The 24,273-nt window shown below is 42.9% G+C and overlaps 1 protein-coding gene across 2 annotated transcripts in view; it reads right to left on the bottom strand.

The window, feature by feature from the left end:
• Positions 1-1,672: 1,672 nt before the first annotated feature.
• The window catches only part of LOC146808961 (chemerin-like receptor 1), a 78,351-nt gene continuing 55,750 nt past the window's right edge, over positions 1,673-24,273 (bottom strand). For both annotated transcript variants that reach the window (XM_085614266.1, XM_085614265.1), the window contains exon 2: positions 1,673-3,692. In XM_085614266.1, the coding sequence (XP_085470392.1) occupies positions 2,596-3,678 (1,083 nt within the window). In that variant the 5' untranslated portion in view covers positions 3,679-3,692 and the 3' untranslated portion in view covers positions 1,673-2,595. The remainder of the gene's footprint in view (positions 3,693-24,273) is intronic.

Below are 24,273 nucleotides of genomic sequence, written 5' to 3'. Positions count from 1 at the left end.
AATGAAATCTTGCACCTCACCATTACTCTTAACCATTTTCAAGAATGGATGACTTCTCACAACTTAAAAATGAACCCTTCTGAATCTAAATTCCTCCTCTTCTCTTCATTAAAATTAACACATATGACACAATCCTGGATGGACATATTTAACATCCTTAACAGCAAACCCACCATTGTTGACGGTGCCAATTCCCTGCGATTCATCCTAGGCAAAAGACTCAACTCACATTTATTAAATCAGCACCATGCTAGAAACACATACTATCAACTATGTCTTCTCTGGGTATCCACATCTGCATTCCAGAGCAAAATTGTGAAGCTTTTGCTCAAACACTGGTGCTCTCGAAGAATAACTATTCTAATTCTCTCTTGACAGGTTTCCCCGAAACCCATCCATCCCCCTTGAATTCTATCCTACACTGAGCAGCACACTATTCTACGGGCCGAGAGAAATAACCAAATCTCACCCATGCTGGACACTCTCAGAGGGCTGCTGATTGAAGTGAGGGCTTGCACACATCCGCTCCCTATTAGCCATCAAACAAACTCAAACTATCAGGAGACTATAGACATTCACAGAATGCCAAAGCATTGTAGCTAAGACCTCAGACATTTAAAAAAAGAAATGTTTCATGGCACAATCCTTCATGGGAAACACAAACAAGATTTGGAACTCATTACCTCCAAACCTGCGCACCTCCACCTAACTGATGACCTTTAAAATAGAACTGAAAGACCCTCGTCTTCTAAGATGAGAATAAGCCCTCTTACCTTCATGGCTTACAATCACACTACATCAATTTAATTAAAAGCTTCCTGGAACATGGCAAACTAGATCTTGAACGATTGTAATTTTGTGCCTTATGAAATGATTTACTATTTTGTAACTCTGCACATTTGTTAACAATATTTAGTAATTTTGGATCTTATGGAACAGCCTATTTATATTATAAAGTGTTCTAACACCTTTGGGTAATGTCGGTTCTATATAAAAATGCACATATAAATAAATAAATTCAATGGTGCCTTGAGTATTAATGAGCTGAATAGGTTTTGACCAAAAGGATTAGTCATTAGCAACAATTTGGCGGTGGTACCAGGATTGTCTGTTACCTTGACATATTATCTTAATTTTTTAGTTTGCAAATAGAGGACCTCGTATTGCAAACCTGTTGGGAAAATCTTGTTACAACTAATTCTGTGTCTGGGAAACAAAATACACTGATTTTGTTGAAGGGATTCTGCTCATGCACAGAACTATGCGCAGGAAACCAAGACCTCAGTGAATTGTGGTGTACCAAAAAACTCACCTCAGTACCCAGAACCCCAATCCGACTAGCATCAGTGTCCCATTCGTTATCCGTATTCTTTCGGAGGTCCCAATGTATAGACAACCCAGAACAAGCGACTTAGAGTACTCTCAGGAATGGTGGGAATCAGAAATACCTGTTCGTTATTATTCTCATATCAGTCCACAACAAGAGTAGTCAGAGACACGGTAAAGTTTAAAAGGTTTATTTTATAAACTACGTGTCCTAAGATGCAGTACTTTGGCTAACATAAGCAGATAAATGATTAAAATTAAAGCCATCAGCATTGTTACAATACCATAGAAAATGAAGGGAGAAATCATATTACAAATGACAGTGGAATACAGCCACCGTCCCTTCGCTAGTAGGCTAGTATTATTATACCAATAGAAGGTCTCTAGTCTTGAATGGGGAACCCAATACCATAAAGATCAACTTAGGTGAATCACATCACAGCTCTCCGCCTGGATATGTTCTTCTCCAGAATGTGTGTCTAATGCATGCAAACTGCAATATTAAAGGCTCTCGACTTTCAGGTATTTGCAGCTGCATGCGTGTTATGGCTAGAGAGTGGGCCGATCAACCTGAACTCAAAAACATACATTGTTTGGTGGCTCAGACTGTTATTGCACACCATGTTCAGACCAAGGTCGCAGCGCACGTCTAGGGATGTGAACAACAGACAGTTCTCATGTGAAGAAAAGGCAAGCAAGCAATTTTCAAATAATAACATGTCTCTGCAGTGTAGTGTGCAAAAGCAGCAAAAGTGACAAAATGGCGTTTCTAACATCTAACGCGCTTATGCTAACATAGCAATGTATGTATCTAAATCGCTGCCTTCACTACAATGTAAAATATTTTCAAATTAGGAATTTAGAGATGAAATTGCAATATTTGTGCTTCTTTTGCATTAAATCTCGATAATGCTGTTTTTGTATTTAATCTCAGGCACAATAGATGCTTTAAAGGTACATATTGCATAACCCTACTATTAACTGTTAAGATAAAATAATAACTGATTAGAAACGGCACAGTTCTATGAACATTACATCATTGGATATGTAAGCACACCTTTCTTATAAAAAGATGACGTTGCCAAATTATATTTGAAAATCAGAATACATATATTTTTATAAAATGCCTATAAAGACAATTTTGTGCAGGGAGATTAAGAGCAGACTTTTGACAAATATCTCTGGCATTTTCTATACTGAGAAAAAAATCACACTAGAGTATAACATAATCACACATAGGAACACATGTATTGTCTGCTCATGACAGTTTTAGAGAATAAAAGATTCCATCTCAATTGATTTTTTAGGTGGGCTCCTGTTGTCCAACATGGCCAGAGTTTGTTCCTCATTGAAAGCTCTTTCAAATACTGATAAAATAGGGCGTCTGAACATATCTTTGAAGTCTCTGCCCATGAAGAAGTACAGGATAGGATTGAGGCAGCTGTTAAAGTATGCCAGACAGGTTGCAAGGGATAAAGAAAACATATGGACCTCAAAAGACCAAGGGACATATTCTCTAAACTCCAGCAAGGGTAAAGAATGGAAAGGAAACCAACAGATGAAACACAGGACAAAGATAGTGATGATAATCCTGAAGGGCCGGCTAGATGTTCGGTGGCATGGTTGTTGCCGGATCTTCACAGCAATTGCTCCATAGCAGATAATGATGATGGTGAAGGGGACTACAAACATGGTTACAAATCGAGTTATGATCATGATGTTATGGCGCATTACCATGATATTTAAGGCTTCTTCAGAAAAATGTTCAAAAGGAACAGCATAACTCCTGAAGCAAACTGTTGCATTGTACTCCCACTCAGCCACGGTGTCGTAAAATGCTGGATATGGAGAACTGACTATAACTGAGAACACCCATGTGACAAATGTCACCTTGTATGCAAGACTGGGTTTTCTGTGTCTTCGGGACCAGAATGGATGCAGCACTGAAACGCATCGGTCTAAGCTGATCACCACGAGGAAGGAGATGCTTGCCATCATGTTCAGATATAACACCATGTTTCTGATCTTACACAAGACTCCACCAAAGGGCCAATATCCATCCATTGCCTCTGACGAAATGTGAAGAGGAAGGACAACATCAAAGATTAAGTCTGCAATAGCCAAATTAAGGAACCAGATGACGTTCACAGTCTTAGCCATCTTGAAGGTACAGATACCTATCACCGACCCATTGCCTGATGTTCCCAGAAGAAAGGTGAGTGAATAAGACACAATGGAGAACACATGTATGTAGTAATATAAAGTGTCCTCAGAGGCCAGTGTAGCTGTCTCTGTGGTTGTTGAGTTTGACCATAATAGAGACAGACTGTCAGTGAAGTTCTCCATGACCATCTGACTCTGTTTACCTGAAATAAAAAAGACAAATGTTTAATTTTGTCAAATATCTGCTCTAAAGAAAACAGAAACTAACATAAAGGAGAGGAAAGCTTCAGGTTGAATGTAAATTTTTATGAAAATAGAATACAATTATTACTTGTTCTACAGTTATGATATTGATATAGTTAAGGATGTATCCTGGAAGAAAAAACCATAGCACAAATGAAAACACTTTAAAGAAGATGCAGGACCAGCATCAGACAAAACATTTTTATGTACTTTAAAAGTAGTATTGCTTTTGTAAATTGGTCATTAAAATCTACATTTTGATGCTTGTTTCAATCAAAGCTGTCTGATGGATGCTGTTTAAAGGCTAAAAATCATTAAATTAACATCATAGACCTCAGTGCGGCCTTCAAAATATCCTACTTAAGTGCCTTCTCAAAAATTGCCTCTATGGTAAAGCCTTTAAATGGTGTATATGTTTTATATACATATATATATATCATTATTTTGGATATTTAAGGTTTGCACAATGGTAAAACAATGACCCAAAATAGTTTACAAGTAAAACCTATAAAGGGTTTTTAACAGGCATGGATTTTAAGCAAATTAATTATGAATTGTTTTTAGCGTGTGTAATACGTTTTAAACTGCTTGGCATACTTTATTGCTAATTGTAAAATCATTTATATGACATACATATTTATTTATTTATGTGTGCATTGCCCATTCGAATATTTATCAAAATGTATAAATATGTATTTATATCATTCCGATTTACCTGTGCTGCTGTGAAAAACAATGAAATGTATTTGACATGTATACTGTATTCACGGTAGTCTGCAGTATGTCGTTTATGTCTAAGGTAATGGTATGTCACGTGTCTATGCTCTTGCACTTTAAAATTGTGAAGGTGCTCGGCGCGCGTCATGTGATCAAAGCCTCCTCAGGCTGAAACGCATCATGGCGGTGGTGTATGGGCTTTAAATAAATCCTTTACTTTCATCAGAATAATAGGTTTGCATTTGTTTGTTTCCTTGGATAAAACGGAAGTACAACAAGCGAAGTTTAGAGTGATAAGTGTACCGCGTTGGCTTCCTCGGTATTTGCGAACCCCCCCCCATTTGGGCCGTGAGGCAGGAAGAAATTTCGGCATTGGCTTTAAATATGTTTATTGTCTCAGGACAGAGAACAGCCGTGGTAGCCCATGGACAGTGGAAAACTCCCACCACCTGAGAATTCGATGGAACCCGCATCGGAAGACTCGAGCAACGCCGGCATAACATGGAGGTAGGGATCTACTGAGAGTCTGGTGAGGGGGTGTGTATGGCACAGGCACTGGCATTTATCATACAGTTTGTTTAACCAAAACGCCCGGAGAAATACACAATGACCGCCTACACGCTGCAGAGTAGAGAGGCAGCAGCCAATCAAATGTTTGATAATTCCCCAAGTGGGGATCAACTAGCCAGCATACAAACAAGCGCCACACAGTGGGCAAACACCAACGCAAGGGAGTTGTTTAAACATTTTGAAAAGCTCATGAAGAGCGAACAATCCAAAGGGTGGGAGCACAAATCACTCTCAATGTTGTACCCTGCACACAGAGATGCTGGTAGCCTTGTAGTATTATTCAAAGTCTTCGTTATTGGTTCCAGTTCAGGGTAGAATCAATCCCAGTTCTGCCTTGTACCAGCTCCTACATCTCCTACACCAGCCCCACCAGGAGCAGCCTGCCTAGCTGTTCAGCCCATCTCCAACTGTCACCACTCATCCACACAGGCACCCAGGCATTCCCTTCATCACAGTCACACCAACATTCCGTCACCATCTCTCACTCTGGCTGAGCAGCTAGGAGAACCTAGGCTGATTACATGCAAATGTAATACTTAGGATATAACATTATCCCTTTCCTTTTAAAATGAAAACAAAAATTACAATTCTAAAGAAGAAAACTATACACAGGAAAGTGGTAATGTTCATAACTCAGGGATGAAAATAAATTCAAAACATCACCAGAGAGTGAACAATGCAAACAAGAAAAGATGGGCAAAATACGACATATTAAAAACATGCATCAAAATCCCCCATCCTCCCTCATGAAAATGATTAAGAATAAATTATTAAAACACAAACAATGATAAAACGCAGAGAGGCCGCGTACTTTTAGAAAGGAATAAAAATTGTCAAGCAATACTAAATATCAAGCTAGCAATAACCCCATCCTTCACAAAAAAATATTAGAATAAAGTAGTAGGGGGTGGAAACACCCCACGACTAACACCTGAGGCCAAAAGCAGGCAACAAGGGCGAACTAACACTACAAATACACGTGTACCACAATATGGACCACAGAGAGGGTACACGCAGTGAGGCTCAGGGTGACTTACACACCACAACATCTGAAGCGCGGGGCGACTTACACAGGACAACATGTGATGCGCAGGGCGACTTACACACAACAACACCTGAAGGGCAGGGCGACTTACACAGGACAACATGTGAGGCGCAGGGCTTACCAACACATCAGACCAAACGTGCAGACCAAACATGCAATGCAAGACGACTTACACACATTGATCACGACACAAAAGAATCACCCTCATGTAAGGGATAACCTGTGATGTCCACCTACCAGGAGACTAGGACTTCCCAACCATAAACAGCGTAAAACTGTGGCATCATGACATAAAATTGCTGTAAAAGTTACATTTCTAACTTAAACTTTAAACAATGCGACCTACATTTCGAATACAGTGTAAATAGGCTCTGTAATAGAACATTACAACAATACAAGAAAATAAAACACTGTAGAACACCAGAAAACTGTGCTCTACGCCGGTGAGCGACCTCTCACCCGAGTACTACAATGTGCAATAATATCACCTTTTTAAATCAACATAATGTTAGGACCTCATATCTGTGTGTTACTCCAGCACCATCAGTTTCACTGATTAATTTCCCTTTATCCTTGGTCCCACGACTGTGTGCAAGAATTGCCAAAGTATAGTGCAGCGAACAAAGTACCTGTGGTTTCCTGGTGCTGTGGCAAACAAAATCATAAGACAAACAGAACATCATATTAATCCCACGACGAAAATGCCACAAACTGTTCCTCAACGCTCGCTGTAATCAGTAAGACATCGTGACAGCCCAACTATGTACTCACAGTGCCTGTAAACGACACGCGGAATCTGGCGCTACAGAGAGGGAATTTTTATAGTACCCTTACTTCGTTGAACAGCTCCTCTGCGCCTCTGTCCTTTAAAAAAAATATATATATATATCCGCTACACTGCTGGCAGAGATGAAGACTCCTGTTCCGCAACTTTAGTCCTCCTACAAAAGTCAATGCGTCAATAACTCGCGTTGTTCCCAGACTGCAAGACGTGATGTTGAAACTTTATTTAAACCCGGCAAAGAGCAACAAGGATTGCCGACATAAAAGTAGAGCTAAATAGAGCGTGCCAGCCCCAAGATGGTGGCACACTATTTACGTCATGCCGGGTGGCTCACGGCACGTTTGTGGTGCCGGATGTACATCAGCAGCATCATGCTGCGTTGAAGGAATGATGTGGAGAAGGCTGACGTGGAGAAAGCTGATGAAGATTCCAGCATGCCGAAATACCACGCGACTTCCACTGGTGCAGGTAAGCTTGTGCGTGCAGTACTAAATTTGAAAACTGAGCGCAGCAGTTAAACTGCTCTTGGGAGACACACTTGAAAAAAAATGGAAAAGTTGTCACAATCAAAGATTTCTGTTGCCCCCCTGAGACCTCTAGGTAGCAAAACCACGTATTTGTGAGTATTTGTTGTCTAATTGAAGTAAAGGATGCCAATGAAACGTTGTAATCACGGTGGATGAGGATACTGCATTTTATGAAATAGAAATGCAACTTCCAGTCATCCACTCCATGTAAACTTTACTCGAGGTTGTCACAGGAAGACCCTCAACAAAACGATATGGCTGGCACACCATGTAAGCAAGTCCCCAAGCTCTCCTCAGTAAATAACCTTATTTCCACCACAGAAAAATTCAGGTCCCCTAGATGACCACATCTGTCACAGCGTTGAGACTTCACAGGACCATTTGAGTATCAGACCTCTAGTGAAGTACATAACTTCCCAGACACACAATTTCCCAAGCTGATTTCACAGGTCCATATAGTTTTACTAAATGTCAGATGTAGTTAGAGCTTTCCATGGGTAATGAAGACACCAAACTTGGCATAACCACACCGCTCCTGTGTGGTACATGTGAAATCATTCACAGAGTTTAGTCTTTAACTCACATCTGAGCAGCCACAATTCCTTCATGCTGTAGATACATCCATACAGCAGATACTAAAGGAAGTGGTAGGGTGAATCTTAAATCAGGCATACCCTAACATACAGACCATACCTGTGCTCAAGTCCATGGAGCAAGATCAGGCAGGACACACTGAATGGTTGGGGCCGTCCGATGACATGGACACTGGTGGGGCTGGCTTGCCTGTAACTCCATTGCACTTCATGTAGTTGCTTCCTTTTCTTGTAGTTTTGCAGGTTACTGTGGTTTCTTTGTAGCCTCTTGGTTTCTGTTGAGTCATTAAGCACACTTGGGTCCAAGTCCGCTCATCGCCAAATAAAATGTTGTACCCTGCACACAGGGACGCTGATAGCCTTGTAGTATTATTCAAAGTCTTCTTTATTTTTTCCAGTCAGGTTGTATCAATCCCAGGTCAGCCTTGTACCAGCTCCTACATCTCCTACACCAGCCCCACCAGGAGCAGCCTGCCTAGCTGCTCAGCCCATCTCCAGCTGTCACCACTCATCCACACAGGCACCCAGGCATTCCATTCATCACAGTCACACCAACATTCCGTTACCATCTCTCACTCTGGCTGAGCAGCTAGGAGGACCTAGCCTGATTACATGTAAATGTAATACTTAGGATATAACACTCAAGATATCTAGAGGTTGGCAAGATACCAAGGGGGTTGAGGATTATGCTTGCACCAAGCAACGAGAATCCCGACCCTAGGATGTTGAGTGAATGGGCTGAGTGCAATTTGGAATCTTCTCGCAAGCTGGTGCAAATCCTGGTAAGGGATGCTGAAAGCGGCCGAGCAGACTTGCAAATAAAGATTTATGACTTAAATGAAGAAAATAATAAATTGGAAGACACAAGCATGCTTAACAAATATCGCGAAGACATGCTGAAAAGATTACGGAGAGAGGAGGAAGTTATCAAAAAATAGAAAGGCCTTTAAATTCCAGCGAGACAAACTGGACTATGAAAATGGATAAGTTTTACATTTTCTAAAAAATATGACTCTTTGAAAGCTTCAAGAAAAAATGCTCCGAGACAGCAGAGTCAGGCCAGTACCAGTGTAAATTTACCTTTGTCCACCTCTGCGTACGACCTCAGCTCTGCCATGGAAAGTGAATCCGAGGCTGAGGAAGTGGACTTCCTCCAGCAGGACAGACAACAAACACTGCAGTATCGTGTCCCAAATGCCAAGTAAAACAAAGACACAATAAAAAATGCCAGGAAAGACACCAGCAATGTTGTAAACGACAAGCCATCCAACAAAAAGACAAGGAACAACAGGTGGCAAGTAAATAGGATGCCAAGTGATGTTAATACAGTCATCAACTTGACTAGCATAGCCTTTAGCGAGGAGGAGAAGCAACTACTATTCTTGGGCTATCCTATTGCCCGGAGAGTAACTTTAGTTACTCACAGACCCGCATCGATGTATACAAGTTTATCCGCAAACTTAAGCTACACAAATACCATCTTTTGCAAGAAACTAGCAAAAAGAACCAACAAGTCACTGCCGTAACTATGTCAACAAGTCCAGGCATCTTAACAGCAGCAGATGTTGATCTATCAAAGAACCTCCAACACATACAGAATGAGAGCAAGAATAATGGAGTGAAGACCATTGAAGTCCAGCCTGACACAGGTGGGACCGCACTGCCCAAGTTCAAACCAAACCCTACGCTCCACCCAGCCATGCTTCACGACAGCCTCGAGAGCTTTAAAGAACTGATAACTTCAGAACTTAACAAACTGAACTATCAAATATCACAAGCGTGTAAAAAATACACTCATCACAACAAAAATGTACTTCCAGCTGATGAAAAAATTACAATCAAATGACCAGCTTATAGAACGCAATTCCGATAAAGGCGGCAATGCTGTCATTTGGCCTCGGGATCTCTACTTGGAGTAGGCTCTGAAACAACTAAACGATAGAGAATGCTACAGGAGGAGCAATCGCCAAACAGTGAAAAACTCATGCAATGTTTTTTATGCTAAATTAATTGCTCGTAAAAGTGCTGGCCTCCTCAGTAATGGCGAATTTAGGGGCATATCAACAACAACCGGCGATAATTATCGCAAAGCTCATTTAGCGCTAGGATAATTATCGCCGGCTAGCGCGAATTTTTATCGCTGAGATAGCGTGCTATTAGCAATAAAATCCCTCACGCTAACTGGCTAACGTGACATTATTGCTGGAAACCCAGCGAAAATCTCAGGTTACCTTGTTGATATGGACTCACAAACTTAGCCATGATATCCACCTTGGATGTATGATGTAACAACGCGTACCATTACAACGCGGTATGTTACATCGCGGTTTTAACAACGCAAGTCGTTACATCGACTTGCGTTGGAGGGCGCTGGACATAGGAATAGTGTGAATTACTATTCCAACTCCAGTCTACGTACAGTAGGGAAGGTGTTGGAAAGTAATTCACACTATTCCTTATCCTACAGCGCCCTCCAGTGCAAGTCGGTGTAACGACTTGCGTTGTTAAAACCACGATGTAACTATACCGCGTTGTAATGGTTGCGTGGTAAAGGATGTTTCCCATCCACCTTCCATAGGATATCAAGGCTAAGTCAGTCCTGAAGCAGGTGTTAGGAAAGTAGCGATAACAGGTGTTATCGCTACTTTTCCTGACGCTATGCTTCATAGCGTGGGGCTAAGCAACATTTCTCCTATCATGTCAGGTCAGGAACGCCCACTTTGCATCTCATTAGAGATGCAAAGCTGGGCGTTAGAAATCCCCACGCTAAAGCAAGGTTTCACGCGTTAGCGTGACCTTGCTAATATAGCGATAAAACTATTGCCGCTTTTCGGCCCAAAACAGCCGCTAAAGCGGCGATAATTTATTATCGCCTCGTTGTAAATATGCCCCTAAATTCTTAAAGAACGATTACCCTGTAATACAGGTGATATATTTCATTCCGAAAATACATAAAGACACATTAAGGCCACCAGGCAGACCAATCATTTCCGCCCAAAATAGTTTGTTGGAAAATGCATCGAGGTGCATAGATTTTTTCCTACAGCAACATGTATGACTATTACTATCATTTATACAAGATACCAGTGACTTTTTAAGGAACATTAACGATTTTAAATGGAGTAGTGATTATGTATTGATGTCCCTTGACGTGTCACCATTGTACACTAGCATTTTATTACCAGGATGGTATAAAGGCAGTTGAGCACTATTTGGGCACTAGGCCAATGCACTTGCACCAGCATACCAAGATGATTGTGAACATGATTTCATTATGTTTAGAAATCAATTACTTTTTATTCCAAAATCAGATTTTCCATCAAACAAGGGGTATAGCAATGGGGGCATGCTCTTCTGCTAGTTATGCCTGCCTCCACATGGGACTATGGGAGGAACATGTGTTGAAAGTAAAATATGACAATATTCTGGAAAAGCCTGTCTTATGCTGGCACAGATACATTCAGGATCTGTTTGTGATTTGGAGGGGCACGGAAGAGAGTGCTTTCCACTTCATTGAGCAAATCAATATCAACAGCTTAAACCAGCTTAAAACTTCACTGCAACCATTAGTAAAAAGCCATTTTTTTTCTTGGATGTTGAAACTTATGTGACCAATGACAAAATAGAAACCAAACTGCATAGAAAGCCCACGGCAGGGAATACCTTACTCCATGCTACCAGCCACCATCCTAGACACCTCATCCCTAGCATTACCTTCGGTGAAATGCTCAGTATTAGATGGATCCGCAGTAGGGATTGCAACTGTGTAAGGGCACAGCGTGAGAGTACATTGAGATTCCTGGCCAGGGGATATACTGAAACAACTATAGCTAATGCAATCAGAAAGACCACAACTGCCAACAGAATTGATCTATTGGCAAATAAAGCTATCCTTAATAATGCTGATACTGGACAATCAGAACTACCAACTAGACTAGTCCTGACATATAACAGAAAACATCAGGTATTACGGAGGATTATAATAAAAAATTGGTCCTTAGTAATATAATATATAGGAGGTAAACTGACAAAAAACCCTAACATCTCCTTTAGGAAAGCAATATCCATGGGCAATGCACTAGTGAGTAGCAGTCCAGAAATCAGACCAGTTACCAATTGGTTAAATTCTAGAAAAGGGTTCGTGAAATACACCACTTGTCGGGCTTGTAGATTTGGGGTCAATATAATGATGTACAAGACTCTGTTCAAGGTAGAACCGGTGCCAATCAGTACACTGCTTACATGGGAAACAGAATTTGCAGTTTACGTGCTGGAGTGCTCTTGTGGACTCCAGTACGTGGGCAGCACGAAACTGAAGGTCCACAAGAGAATACTCCAGCACATCATGGCAATCACGAACTCTGATGCAACTTACCCGTTTGCAAGAAATTTTAAAGATGTCCATGTTAACAGGTTGGAAAATCTGAAATATTTTGTGGTGGACGCAGTACCCACTCTTAGGCGTGGAGTCAACCGGGAAGCTCTTCTACAGAAGCTGGAGACTAGATATATAATTGATTTGGACACCAAGACTCCACAGGAACATAACTCTATTTTTATACCTGCCTTTAAATAGCTCACACTGAAAATTAACAAAAACTAACAAATATTTTACAGTATTTTACAACAATTGCTGCTAAAAATCTCTCTTTTTTAAAATCTAATACTGCACATTTGCACTTTATGAACCAGTAGGGTTCATCATGGTGACACTTTTACTTTACACTTTTTTTTCGTAGACAGCTAGACGCAGGCAAAGCCCACTTGGGCTGGATTTTTAAGATTTGCACAACGGTAAAACTCAATGACCCATAAATAGTTTATGAGTAAAACATATAAAGGGTTTTTAACAGGTATGGATTTTAAGCAAATTAATTATGACTTGTTTTTATCGTGTGTAATACGTTTTAAACTGCTTGTCATACTTCATTACTAATTTTAAAATCAATTCTATGACATACATATTTATTTATTTATTTATTTGTGCATTGCCCCTTCAAATATTTATCAAAATGTATAAATATGTATTCCTGCACAAAAACAATCTCCTCTTGACGCACCATGGTGTAAGGTTGCCTGCACCGGTGCATGGCTGCAGTTTGTGCGCCAGCCCAGGGGAGAGCACAGGAATGCAACATAATATTGTAAATATGTTGCATTCCTGCGCTTCGGAAGTGTCGCAGCGTGGCGCAGCCAAAGGGCTTGCTGTGCCACGTTGTTGCACTTCCTTGTAGATCTGCCCCATCATGTCAAAGTGCAGAACCCACTGGAGGGAAATCATTATTTGAAAATGTACTACAGATCCCAACATGCAGCACTAGTTGTACTCACCAGAGAGGCCCACTGGAGGGCAATTTAAATGGATCACACGTGGAGGAGAGTGTCTTTTCAAACAGTATTGCGCAGTTTCATGGAAGGCCTGTGATTAAGGAGCTGCTGCTGAAACATTGTAAACTGAAAGATGCCACTTTTGCCTTAATAACGATTCAATGGAATTCAGCTGCTATTGTGTGCGACTGCAATCAAGGATACATAGAAAGCATGTATATATATATATATATATATAATTGCCTAATGGCCAGTAGGTAGCTGTAGTTAGGACGTAGTTTCCATAGGAAAAGCATTTCTTGACTTGCCTATAACTTTGACATTGTTTGACTAATCTTCTTGAAATTTTCCCAAAACGTGTCAAAGTAAGTTCTGTGTGTCATTGAAACTTTTAGGGTAATCCATGCAGTGGGGACCGAGAAATCTGGGTGCAAAATCAGGGTGCATTTGTAATTCCTCTTAACGGAATTACACCAAATTTCAGAGAATGGCAGATGTTGTTGCACAGATTGTGCTTTTTGTATTTGCTGCAAATTCATTCAGTAGTTGTTTTTTGTTAAATCAAATCCTGACAATATAGTGAGATTCGTAGCTATTTCACAGTAAAATCGGGACAACATCACGGTAGATCGCAAATGCGCACACCAGCGGGAATGCTCTGATGGGCTGGATGCAACCTTTACAGAAGGTTGCGGCTGCCATGTTATCGATCGTAAACAATTCCCGGGCTGAACATATCTGTGAAATTTTTGATAAGGGGTCAGAGTAGAGGTACTCTGACCCCATGTTTGAGAAATGCGGGTGTTATTGACACAAGTTATGTGTCAAAAAGTAATTTTTTTTAATCACGTGGGATATTCTGGATGACACTTTGGCAACAAGCGTGTGTCCTCATGTCCCAACGTAGAGACCTTGTGACTATTGCGATGCCTTTCCATAAATTGGTGGAAATATAAAACAAAAAGTATCTATATGTACATACACACCCTCACTGGTCACAGACTCATGTATCTACTCACATATCTACTCATACACTAATGCACCCACTCACAGACTCACTCAGAGATCCATGTGTGTACTCACATTAGCATTCAAAGACTCATGCACCCACTCCTATACAGAAGCAGAGACCTATACACCCAGTTACAGACCCAGTCAGAGGCTCATATAACCAGTCATAAACCCACGCAGACCCTCACGCACTGACTCACAGACCCACTGAGAGGCCTATGCTTCCACTCACACACCCAATGATATATTGATGCACCCACTCACAGAGCCACTCAGAGACTCATGCACCCAGGTACTGTCCCAGTCAAAGACTGATACACCCAAGCACAGGCCCACTCAGACACTTATGCACCCACTCAGAGATCCAGTCATAGACTCATGTACCCAATCACATACCCACTCAGACATTCACACACCCACTCACATACCCAGTGAGAGACTTATATACCTACTCACAAACTCACTCATAGACTCATGCACCCACTCACATACCCACTGAAAGACTTCTGAACCCACTTATAGACCCACTGAGAGACTCATGCGGCCAGTCACAGACCCACTTGGAGACTTCTGCAACCATTCACATTAACCTGTGACTCATTAATACACACTGTAATAAAGATATTGAGAGACTGATACATGTTTTTTATAGAGTTATTTTGATAGTGATTTATCTAGTGTGATGATTAGAATGAATTATATAGTTATAATTTTTTTATGTGGGGCTGGCAATTGAATTCCTGTTTTTGATGTGCATCTCCGTGACGCATCCGTGGTGATCGCAGGTACCGATGTCATCACCACTCCTGGCAACACCACGAAAACAGAAATTTGATGTTAAAGAAGGTTTTCATAGAAAAACTCTCTAGAAAAACATGACTTTAGACAAAACAGTAATAAACCTGTAAAATACTGTAATATGTGTGCATATATGTGTTTTACACTTTCTGTAAACGGGGCGATCGTCGTGGTTAACAACGTCGTCGTGATACGCTGAATTACAGCGAAAATGCAAAATAGATTTTAAAGATGGTTTTTAAAGAAACTTAGTACAAAAACATGAGTTTAAACATGTTTTTAAAGAATCATGTATATAGTAATATGTGTAGTGCAATGTATAGAATGTTCTTTTTTTTAGTTATCATTTTACCATGTGCTGGAGGCCGTTTAATGGCTGCTTTAGTTTTGCGATTTTGCAACTTATTAGTGACCATCGCAAAGTCATTGTGAAGATTCCTAAAAAAATCTAAAAAATTTTACAATATTTTGGCGACTAGGGTGGCTCTGACAATAGCCTTTGTATTCATTGTATATATGTAACAGCTACGCATAAGACCGGATGCAGAGTTTCAGGTTACTTTGAAACACCCTGTTTCCTTTGTCTGTAAAATACACTTCATAATTTCTATAAATTCCATGCATGTCAAAACGCAGGCTGTTGTTATGAGTAATGCAGAAACAGTTGTTTTAATATGTTTCCTGGCTTTGTCAATCTGTCAGAATTGATTTGTCCACTTCCATTTCTGTCTTTGGCAAGACAGTGTGAGGGAAAAGTGACATCAGTTTTGCAAAGGTATCTTTCCTTAGGATTTCCAGTCCTATCCCAGTCAATGTGCCTAGGTCATTGCCACCACAGTACACAATTATGAGGTGAGGAGCTTGGCAATCTACAATGGTTTTAACCAAAGCCAGCAACTGATAAAACTTTAACCCTCTCTCGCCAAACCAAGTAATCTCCACATTTGCCAACCCCAAGTCCCTGTCAATACCTCTGTTTTTGCAGTCTCTTTAGCCCAATAGACAGAGCTGTGGCCACCAATCCACACTCTAAGCATTTTGAATTGAAAGAGCAATAGCAGTCAGGAAAAGGCTTGAGCTGAATGAGGTAATATTCCAAATGAAAAGCAGTTAAAATGGAGGTGTTTTTTTTTAAAGATATATTTCACTGGATACTGTCATCATGAAAGTGAATAAAGTTAGGTAGTGTGTGGGTGCATTAGCAGAAAGTCGTATTATTGACTGTTGTTTAAAAAAATAAATGTAATACAGACATGGATATGCTTTTGAATATGTGTAGTAAACCACACCTACTGTATTTAGTAGCATGTTCCTTCTCTAATATGTTGTGAACTTGTGACCTACTTGTGACCTGCTGGTTTCACTGGGTTGCTAGATACACTGAGCTAAGAGTATATTGGGGGGAAGGGTGTTAAATAGACAATTTTGTTTTAAAGGTGAGGAGTTATGACACAATTTAAGTAATGATAAACTTTAATTTCCAATTGAGGACTATGTAATACACTGTTGTGCAGTATTTAAATTAAAAAAACCTGAAGCTAAATATCGGTTAGGACTCCTGTTTTTGTTTGCAGTTACTCCACAATCATCGCAAAAACATTGTGAATATGCGGAGACAGGAAGGTCATTTTGAAAGAGAGGGGCAGAGTTAACAGATGCTAACCATTCACAAGTGGAGAAAGATTAGTCTAAAGTGAAAGACAAGATTTGATTTGCTGCCTTTCTCATTATTAGAGAGTGGAAACATGAAGAGTTGTGTACCATTGTTGTGCTTAGCTTTTACAAATCTGAAGAGTGTCAAATCTATCCAGAAAGAGCTGAAACAAAAATATAATCTATGAGTTGAATTCACTGGCATGTATATAACTGTTTAATTATTTAAAAAATGTACATTAGAAATTATTATGTATATGGGAGCTTGATAACAAAGAGTATCACAATGATATGAATGAAAATACATCAGATGAAGTGTATCTGGCAGGGGGTATGTATTTAAGATGTTAGTACTGTTGAAAGTTACCATGAAGAATGCCTTTAAAAATTACAATGGTTTAAATGTCTAAGCATCATGTGCAGAACAGACAGATCTATGTTATTTGCATTCTGGGAATTGTAGAACTTTTAGTCACATTATTAGACAGGATTAGTGTAGTCATGAATATAAGGTAAGAAAATGTGCTGTGCTTGTATATGAGTTATAAAGTATTAATACTTATTTGTGATGTATTAGGAAGTGTTTGCATATGTTTCGATGGAGAAATATGGTTTTTCTGGTTGCAGATAGTTATATGAACGATGAAACTCTTGAGTTTTCTTGAAGATGTAGATAACTATATATTTTTGGGAAGATGGCTTGAATGTGTAAATCTATCATAAATCACATATATTTGCATGGTGGTCTATTTTCATTAAGGCTTATGAAAATTCAATATATATGGTGATAGTGGTGTATTTCTTTAAACATGGTCTGTTTAAAATTAAGAAGGGTTAATAGTGCAGAATGTCTGTTGAGAGTTTTGGGCTAACTTCACTTGGTGTGTAGCTTTTCTTTGAGAAATGCTAAATATATGCTTTAAACACAGAAAAAATATTTGAGAAAGTATGTAGTTATGCCATTAAGAAGAGGTTTTGTACTTTGAAAAATGGAGAATTGTTGTTTTCAGTTTTAGAATCGTACGGATCCATGTGCATACTGAGTAATAAAGCAATATGCTCCTAGGGAAGCATGTATCCAATTATATACCAAGTGTGATATCTAGACTTCGCTCACTCATAGCTCAGTAAAAAAGGATAGATACAGTAAAACAGGTAGTTGGATACTGACAGAAGGGCTTAAATAATGAGTCACAGATATAGTCACAATTGTTATGTATCTAAAAGCAATGGAGGTACTTTTCTAAACACCCAGGCACTGCCTGTTCACTCAACCAAAAACACATTAACAACAGCCATGTACTCATCCAATCACTGAAATACTGCCATGCAATCATCCAATCTGCCAGGTGCTATGTATGCAGTTAGATATTCGCATATGCACTATCCATGCACTCTATAAATCACCTATATGCTATGTAGTTATTCCTGCAATCATCCAGGCACTAGCGTTGCACTCATGTAATCATCCAACCACTATCTATGCATGTATTGAATTATTGAGGCATTAGTCATGCACTTATCTAATAATTCAGGTACTACTCATGCACTCACCCAAACATCTAGATCGTAGTGATATTCTCATACAAACACACAAGCAGTAATTATTAGGCCTGGGCTAAAATTCCGTTCCGCTTGCGGAAATTGCGATAATTTGACATTTTCGCATTCTGCGGAGAGCGCGAAAATGTCAAAATTTCCACAATCCGCATTTTACCTGAAATTTTGTGCTTGCTTGTGCTGTAAAATAATACATTCCCGCGTGCACGCGATCACCTTACCTGAATCCCTGCGTTCGCCGACAAGTTTTCCCGATCCGATCGCATTCTCCACGAGACATTGGATTGTTGGTAGCCATTTGCGCTGTCTCGCGACAGTTTGTGCTCGCAGTAACGTCATTCGTCGCGCGATCACAAGTGAAAACAAGATGGCCGCGCCCGCTAGCAACCACATGGGTAAGTTGGCGAGCCGCGACCACGCAGAAAATACCACGAACGGGCGGGAAGAAAACTTCTGCATCTTCGCGATATTTCCGCGTGTTTGCGGAGATTTTTAACATTTTCGCGATAATTTGCGAAAGTGAATTTCGCAAATTCCGCCCACCCCTAATAATTATGCAGATATGTAACCACCCATTGAGTTCTCACATAGTCAAGAAATCATGCAGGCTCTATCCGTATCCTCATGGAATAACCTAGGCACAACCTACTCACTCATCCAATCTTCCAGGGAGTATTCATGTATTCAACCACAAATATATGTATTTACAAGTTTTAGTAAGGAAAACATTATTTTTTAGAACCCTGTGGTGAATTATATATGAAAGCTATCATTTACTCTTTGCAAGTCCATTATTGAGCTATTTGATCTGATAGAGTTTAATGTGCAAATTGACGGGCACCACCCCACCTAGGGGGCGTCGTGCCTTTAGTGGCATCACGGGCAGGAGCCAGGTCAGGGGCTCTTCCGGGTCAAGCAACCCGGAAGAGTGCGTTGCGGGAATTCCCCGGAAGCGCGTCACCCAGGGGGCGTGGGAGACCCCGAACTGCTGTAAGTTTTAAAAGTCTGGGGACAGGAAGGGGAGCCCTCTTTTGTCCTCACGCCTCGGGAAGAACTGGATCGGAGTGTCGCGAAAGTTATGGAGCATGACGGGCTGTGGGAAGGCACGGCAAATCCTTTGTCAGGCGCACGGGCGGTTCAGCCAGGTGAGAGGGCCTCACAACGTAGTCAGGGGTTTCTTAAGCTAATTATTTTATTTTATTTCATGTGCACTTAGCTGGGTTGAGTGTTAAAAAATTAGCGCGATTGCAGCGAAGCGGGTTACAGGCCGGCTAAAGCGCACCTCGGATGTAAGGCGGGCCGGGCGCTTTACCGGTACCATGTCAAGAGCACCCCAGGCCTCAGCTAAACCGCAGGTAAGTGCGCTGAGGGCCCGGTTACATCGGCTTCAACGTCTATCTGGCAATTAGCTCAATCGGTATAGCGTCCGCTTAGCATGCATGAGATCACCGGTTCTATGCCCGCATTCTCCAAGAGAATTACCTTGCAACGAGTGGGGTTATCATGATTGTGGGATAGCCGAGCAGTGAAGAGGTGTGGCTCACTGGTTTAGAGGCGGCAGATCCGTAAGCAGAGAATCGGCCAGGGACCAGGGTTCAATTCCCGACGTGGCAGGGTCGTGGACCAGGGTCAAAACGGACTCGATAATTCTCGCCTCGGTACCTACTCTAACCAGGAACACACTCGGCAACTCTGGGCATTAGCTTGCCTCATCTCCACAACGGCCCCCCACATTCGCTGGGGATGCCTGGTTTCACCTTGGAGATACCCTGGAGGGACCATCTCACAGGGATAGCCAGGACGGGTTCCCCAGCGGTCTACAGCGCCAGGACGCCTCAGGGCAGCAGTGCGCTTTACAAGACACATACACACACATACAGAGCCACAGGTTCCCCCACCCTGTGCATGCCTCCTAACCCATCTGCAGTCCAGGGCACTGGGGATACTCTCTACCCCAGTGCCCCCCTCGTGCTGGGGCACTGGCGATACTTACCCCACCACCGTCCCCATATTCCTCAACTCATGCGTGCATGCCGCGCTAGAACACAGTGACTTAATACCACACGCTCATTCGTACATGCCATGCAAACACAGTGGCTAAATACCACCCCCTATTAATGTTAAAAGTTAAGCCATGCAGTGGCCGGGGAACTGGAGATACCCACAACCCCAGCGTCCCCATATTACCATCCCGGTAACATGCGCTGCTAAGCCCCATGTCTCCCCTCGAGGGCTCAGCATACTCTCTAGCTGGGCCCCTGATAGTTTCCCCAGTATACACTGCCCACGGTCGCTCGCAGCCTTTCTGCAATTATGCGGAGCCCCACCTCGCCTCGCTCACTGCTCGGCTATCCCACAATCATGATAACCCCACCGCATTGATTGGGCGCTATGGATGCTGTCGCAAGGGGCCAGATTGAGCGCGCACCAAGACGCACCATGGGCCAAGCGCTCAAGGTTCAAAGATGCTCATCTGGACAAACGCAATATGTCCGTGGACTCTCAGGCTAATACCTCAGGTGAGGCAGTGGTAACGGGCCAGCCTATCATGGCCACAGACATTGTACATTCTACCAGTGCGGCTGGGCAAGCGAGTCACAGGGCCACGGTACAGTCAGGCGGGTCAATTACGCAGGCGGCAGAGCCCCCAACACTAGCCAATGTAATGCAGGCTGTTGGGCCACCAGTGGCAATGGGGCAAGGGGGGATGGTGGGGTCAATACCATCCTTTACAACAGCCGTTACCCAGGGGTAGCACAGCAAGTTGGGGTAGGGCCGCCAACGCCACCCACTGCACAGGCCACCGCCCCAGTAGTTGCGCACCAAGGTAGTGGGATAGCACAAGTATGGGTCCAGTCTGGGGGCGTGGCACAATCTCCGGTGGTAGTGGCGGCAACATCTCAGGGGCCGGCCAATAGTAATGGGATGCCAGGGAGGGGGTTTCCCTTAGCAGCGCCACCGTTAGCCTTGGGGGCAGTAGTCGCGGGACAGCCCCTGCTGACACACAGTCCGCTAATGTACGGGTCCGCGTCACCAGCGGTAGCCCCATCGGCAGGAATCACATGGCATGTGCCAGAAGTGACCAGGGAGAAAATATTCAGGGGGGAGTTCGTAGATGTCTTAGACCTCATCGACTCTGGGGTTGGTCCGGGTAAGAACAGAACGGGGAAAGTGGGACAGGGGACAGGGGATAAGAAGCAGGCCTGTTGACAATTCAATAAGAACGAGTGCAACAGGGGTACAGCATGCAAGTTTAAGCACATATGTTCCTTCTGTGGAATGCAAGAACATCCAGAGAGTAAGTGCTACAAGAAGGTGGGGAGACCCAAAGAGCAATCTGCACATACCCAACCCCAGGGCAGGGGCTACAGTGCACAAGCACCCTAGGAACTTACCCACCCCCATCCAGCTCCACGTCCTGACGCACCTACTCAGTAAATATGACAAGATACAAGAGGCACATTTTCTGCACCAAGGTTTTAAATGTGGCTTTCACATCCCGTGCTACCCCGTCCACGAGTCTGCCGCATAACCAGCTCTCAGTCCTGCAGAATCCGGAGGTGACTAGGCAAAAGATCATGAAGGAAGTATTCTTAGGGAGAGTGGCAGGTCCTTACTAACAGTTGCCAAGGCAGGACCTAGAATGTTCGCCATTGGGGTTAGTGCCTGAAAAAGAGAAGGGAAAGTATCCCCTGATCCATAATTTGTCAAGTCCACCGGAGTTGTCAGTTAATGATAAACTGGACCCAGAACTGTGCGCAGTGCGTTATACCACTTTTGACGCGGCGATACAAAAACTACAGAGGTTAGGCGAGGGAGCGTTAATGGCAAAATCTGACATTGAAGCCGCTTTCCGCCTGCTGCCAGTTCACCCAGATGACACCAGGCTACTGGGTTTCACTTTCGAAAGGGAGTTCTTAATTGACCTTTGCATGCTCATGGGGTGCTCTATCGCATGTGTGGTGTTTGAAACATTCAGCAGGTTTCTGGAATGGGCAGTGCAGGAACTCTTAACATCGACTGATGTGGTACACTACTTGGACAACTTCCTATTTTTGGGTCCGCAGGGGTCGCCGGCGTGCAGGATGGCCCTGCTGGGTTTCCAGCGTCTGGCAAAAGCACTGGGGGTACCTTTGGCTGAGGGAAAGACAGAGGGGCCCACGACACAGCTAACTTTCTTAGGTATTGAAATTTACACCATAGAGGGAGTGTGCAGGCTCCCCCACGAGAAAGTCACAGCTTTTGAGGCCGCCATAGATGCCTGTTTGGCGGCACGCAAGGTGACGCTTCACCAACTGCAGGTCCTGGTGGGGCAGCTCAATTTCACGCTCAGGGTAGAGCATTCTCTAAGAGCATAGCAAGGGCAATGTCCGGCTTGCGGGCCAAGCATCATCACACCAGGCTTTCCAATGAGGTGAGAAATGATCTGGCTGTATGGAAGGAATTCTTGAAAAGGTTCAATGGAGCAGTACTGTGGAAACAACCTAGTCAAGCAAATGTGGAGTTAGAACTATTCACTGATGCAGCAGGCAGCATAGGATTTGGGGCTGTGTTGGGCACCAAGTGGTGCATGCAGCATTGGCCGGTTGAATGGGCAGTGTCAGGGCTAACTCGCAACATTACCTTTTTAGAGCTATTCCCGATCATTGTGGCTCTGCATCTGTGGGGCTCCGTGTTGGAAAACAAGCATATTGTATTCTGGCCTGACAGCATGTCGGTGGTAATGGCGGTTTACAACCAAAGAGCGAAATGTCCTTGGGTCCTTCGCTTGCTGAAGGAACTGGTGCTAGGATTCCTGCAGTGTAATATACTCTTTACTGCCAAACATGTGCCAGGAGTGGACAATGCAGTAGCTGACACCCTGTCCCGTTTTAAGTTGAGCTTCGTGCCCGATGGACGCAAGCCAACAAACAGATGACGAACTTCCCGGAGGGGTTATGGAAGCTTGGGGCCCCACTGCCCCTGAGCTGATAACCGCGTACCTGGCACCCAAGACCAAGAGTATGTATGAGAAGGCATGGCAGTCATACTTGACCGTCATCAGGGTGCAGGAGCAATAGAGAGGCTGTCACCACAAAGTATCCTGGTGTTCATAGTGCACCAGAAAGAGAACGGCAAGTCACTACCCATGGTGAGGAGACAGCTGGCTGCAATAACCTTCTATGCTGGGTTGGGGGGGGTGGCAGACCCCACAAAAGACCCTAGAGTCAAAAGGGTGGTGAGAGGGTGGGAACGATTGGCACCAGGGGTGAAAGACAATAGGAGACCCGTTGATGCAAGTAGACTGGCCAACATCTTGGAAGTACTGCAGCACGTCTGCTTTTCCCCTTATGAAAGACAATTGCTGAGACTAGCTTACTCATGGGCTTTCTTTGGGGCGTTTAGAATTTCTGAGCTACTACCGGCCTCTAAGTCAGATAAGGAAGGGGGCATCCGCTTGGAGGACTTGATATTAACTAGGTATGCACTGCAGGTTAAAGTAAGGAGGTCCAAAACAGACCCTTTGAGGAAGGGGACATGGGTCCAGTTAGGGGCAGTGCAAGGGGCCACGTTCTGTCCAGTAACTCTAGCGAGAATCTTTTTACAGATTATACCGAGGGGAGGGGACGGCAGAGTGTTATTACATGCTGATGGTACCCCTCTCACAAGATTTCAGTTCACCAGGATATGTAAACGTTCGATGGAGTGTTTGGGGTGGAGACAACACATTTCACATCCCACTCGTTCCGCATTGGGGTGGCTACAATGGCAGCAGCATTAGGCCTCTCCTCGGGTACTATTAAGAAGGTGGGGATATGGAAGTCATCGTGTTTTGAATGTTCTGTAAGAGCCCAATTAGCATAGTCCTGAGATTATTACGACCCCTCCATCCATTCACTGATCCTCTCTATTTCTAAATTTAATCCAGGTGGCTCACATCAGAGAACGTAGGTATGCTGGTGTGGCCATTCATTC

Source organism: Triturus cristatus, chromosome 7 (genome assembly GCF_964204655.1).
Source record: "Triturus cristatus chromosome 7, aTriCri1.1, whole genome shotgun sequence".
NCBI lineage: Eukaryota > Metazoa > Chordata > Amphibia > Caudata > Salamandridae > Triturus > Triturus cristatus.
The sequence above is the reverse complement of the archived record's forward strand: the minus strand, read 5'-3'. Positions and strand labels throughout refer to the sequence as shown.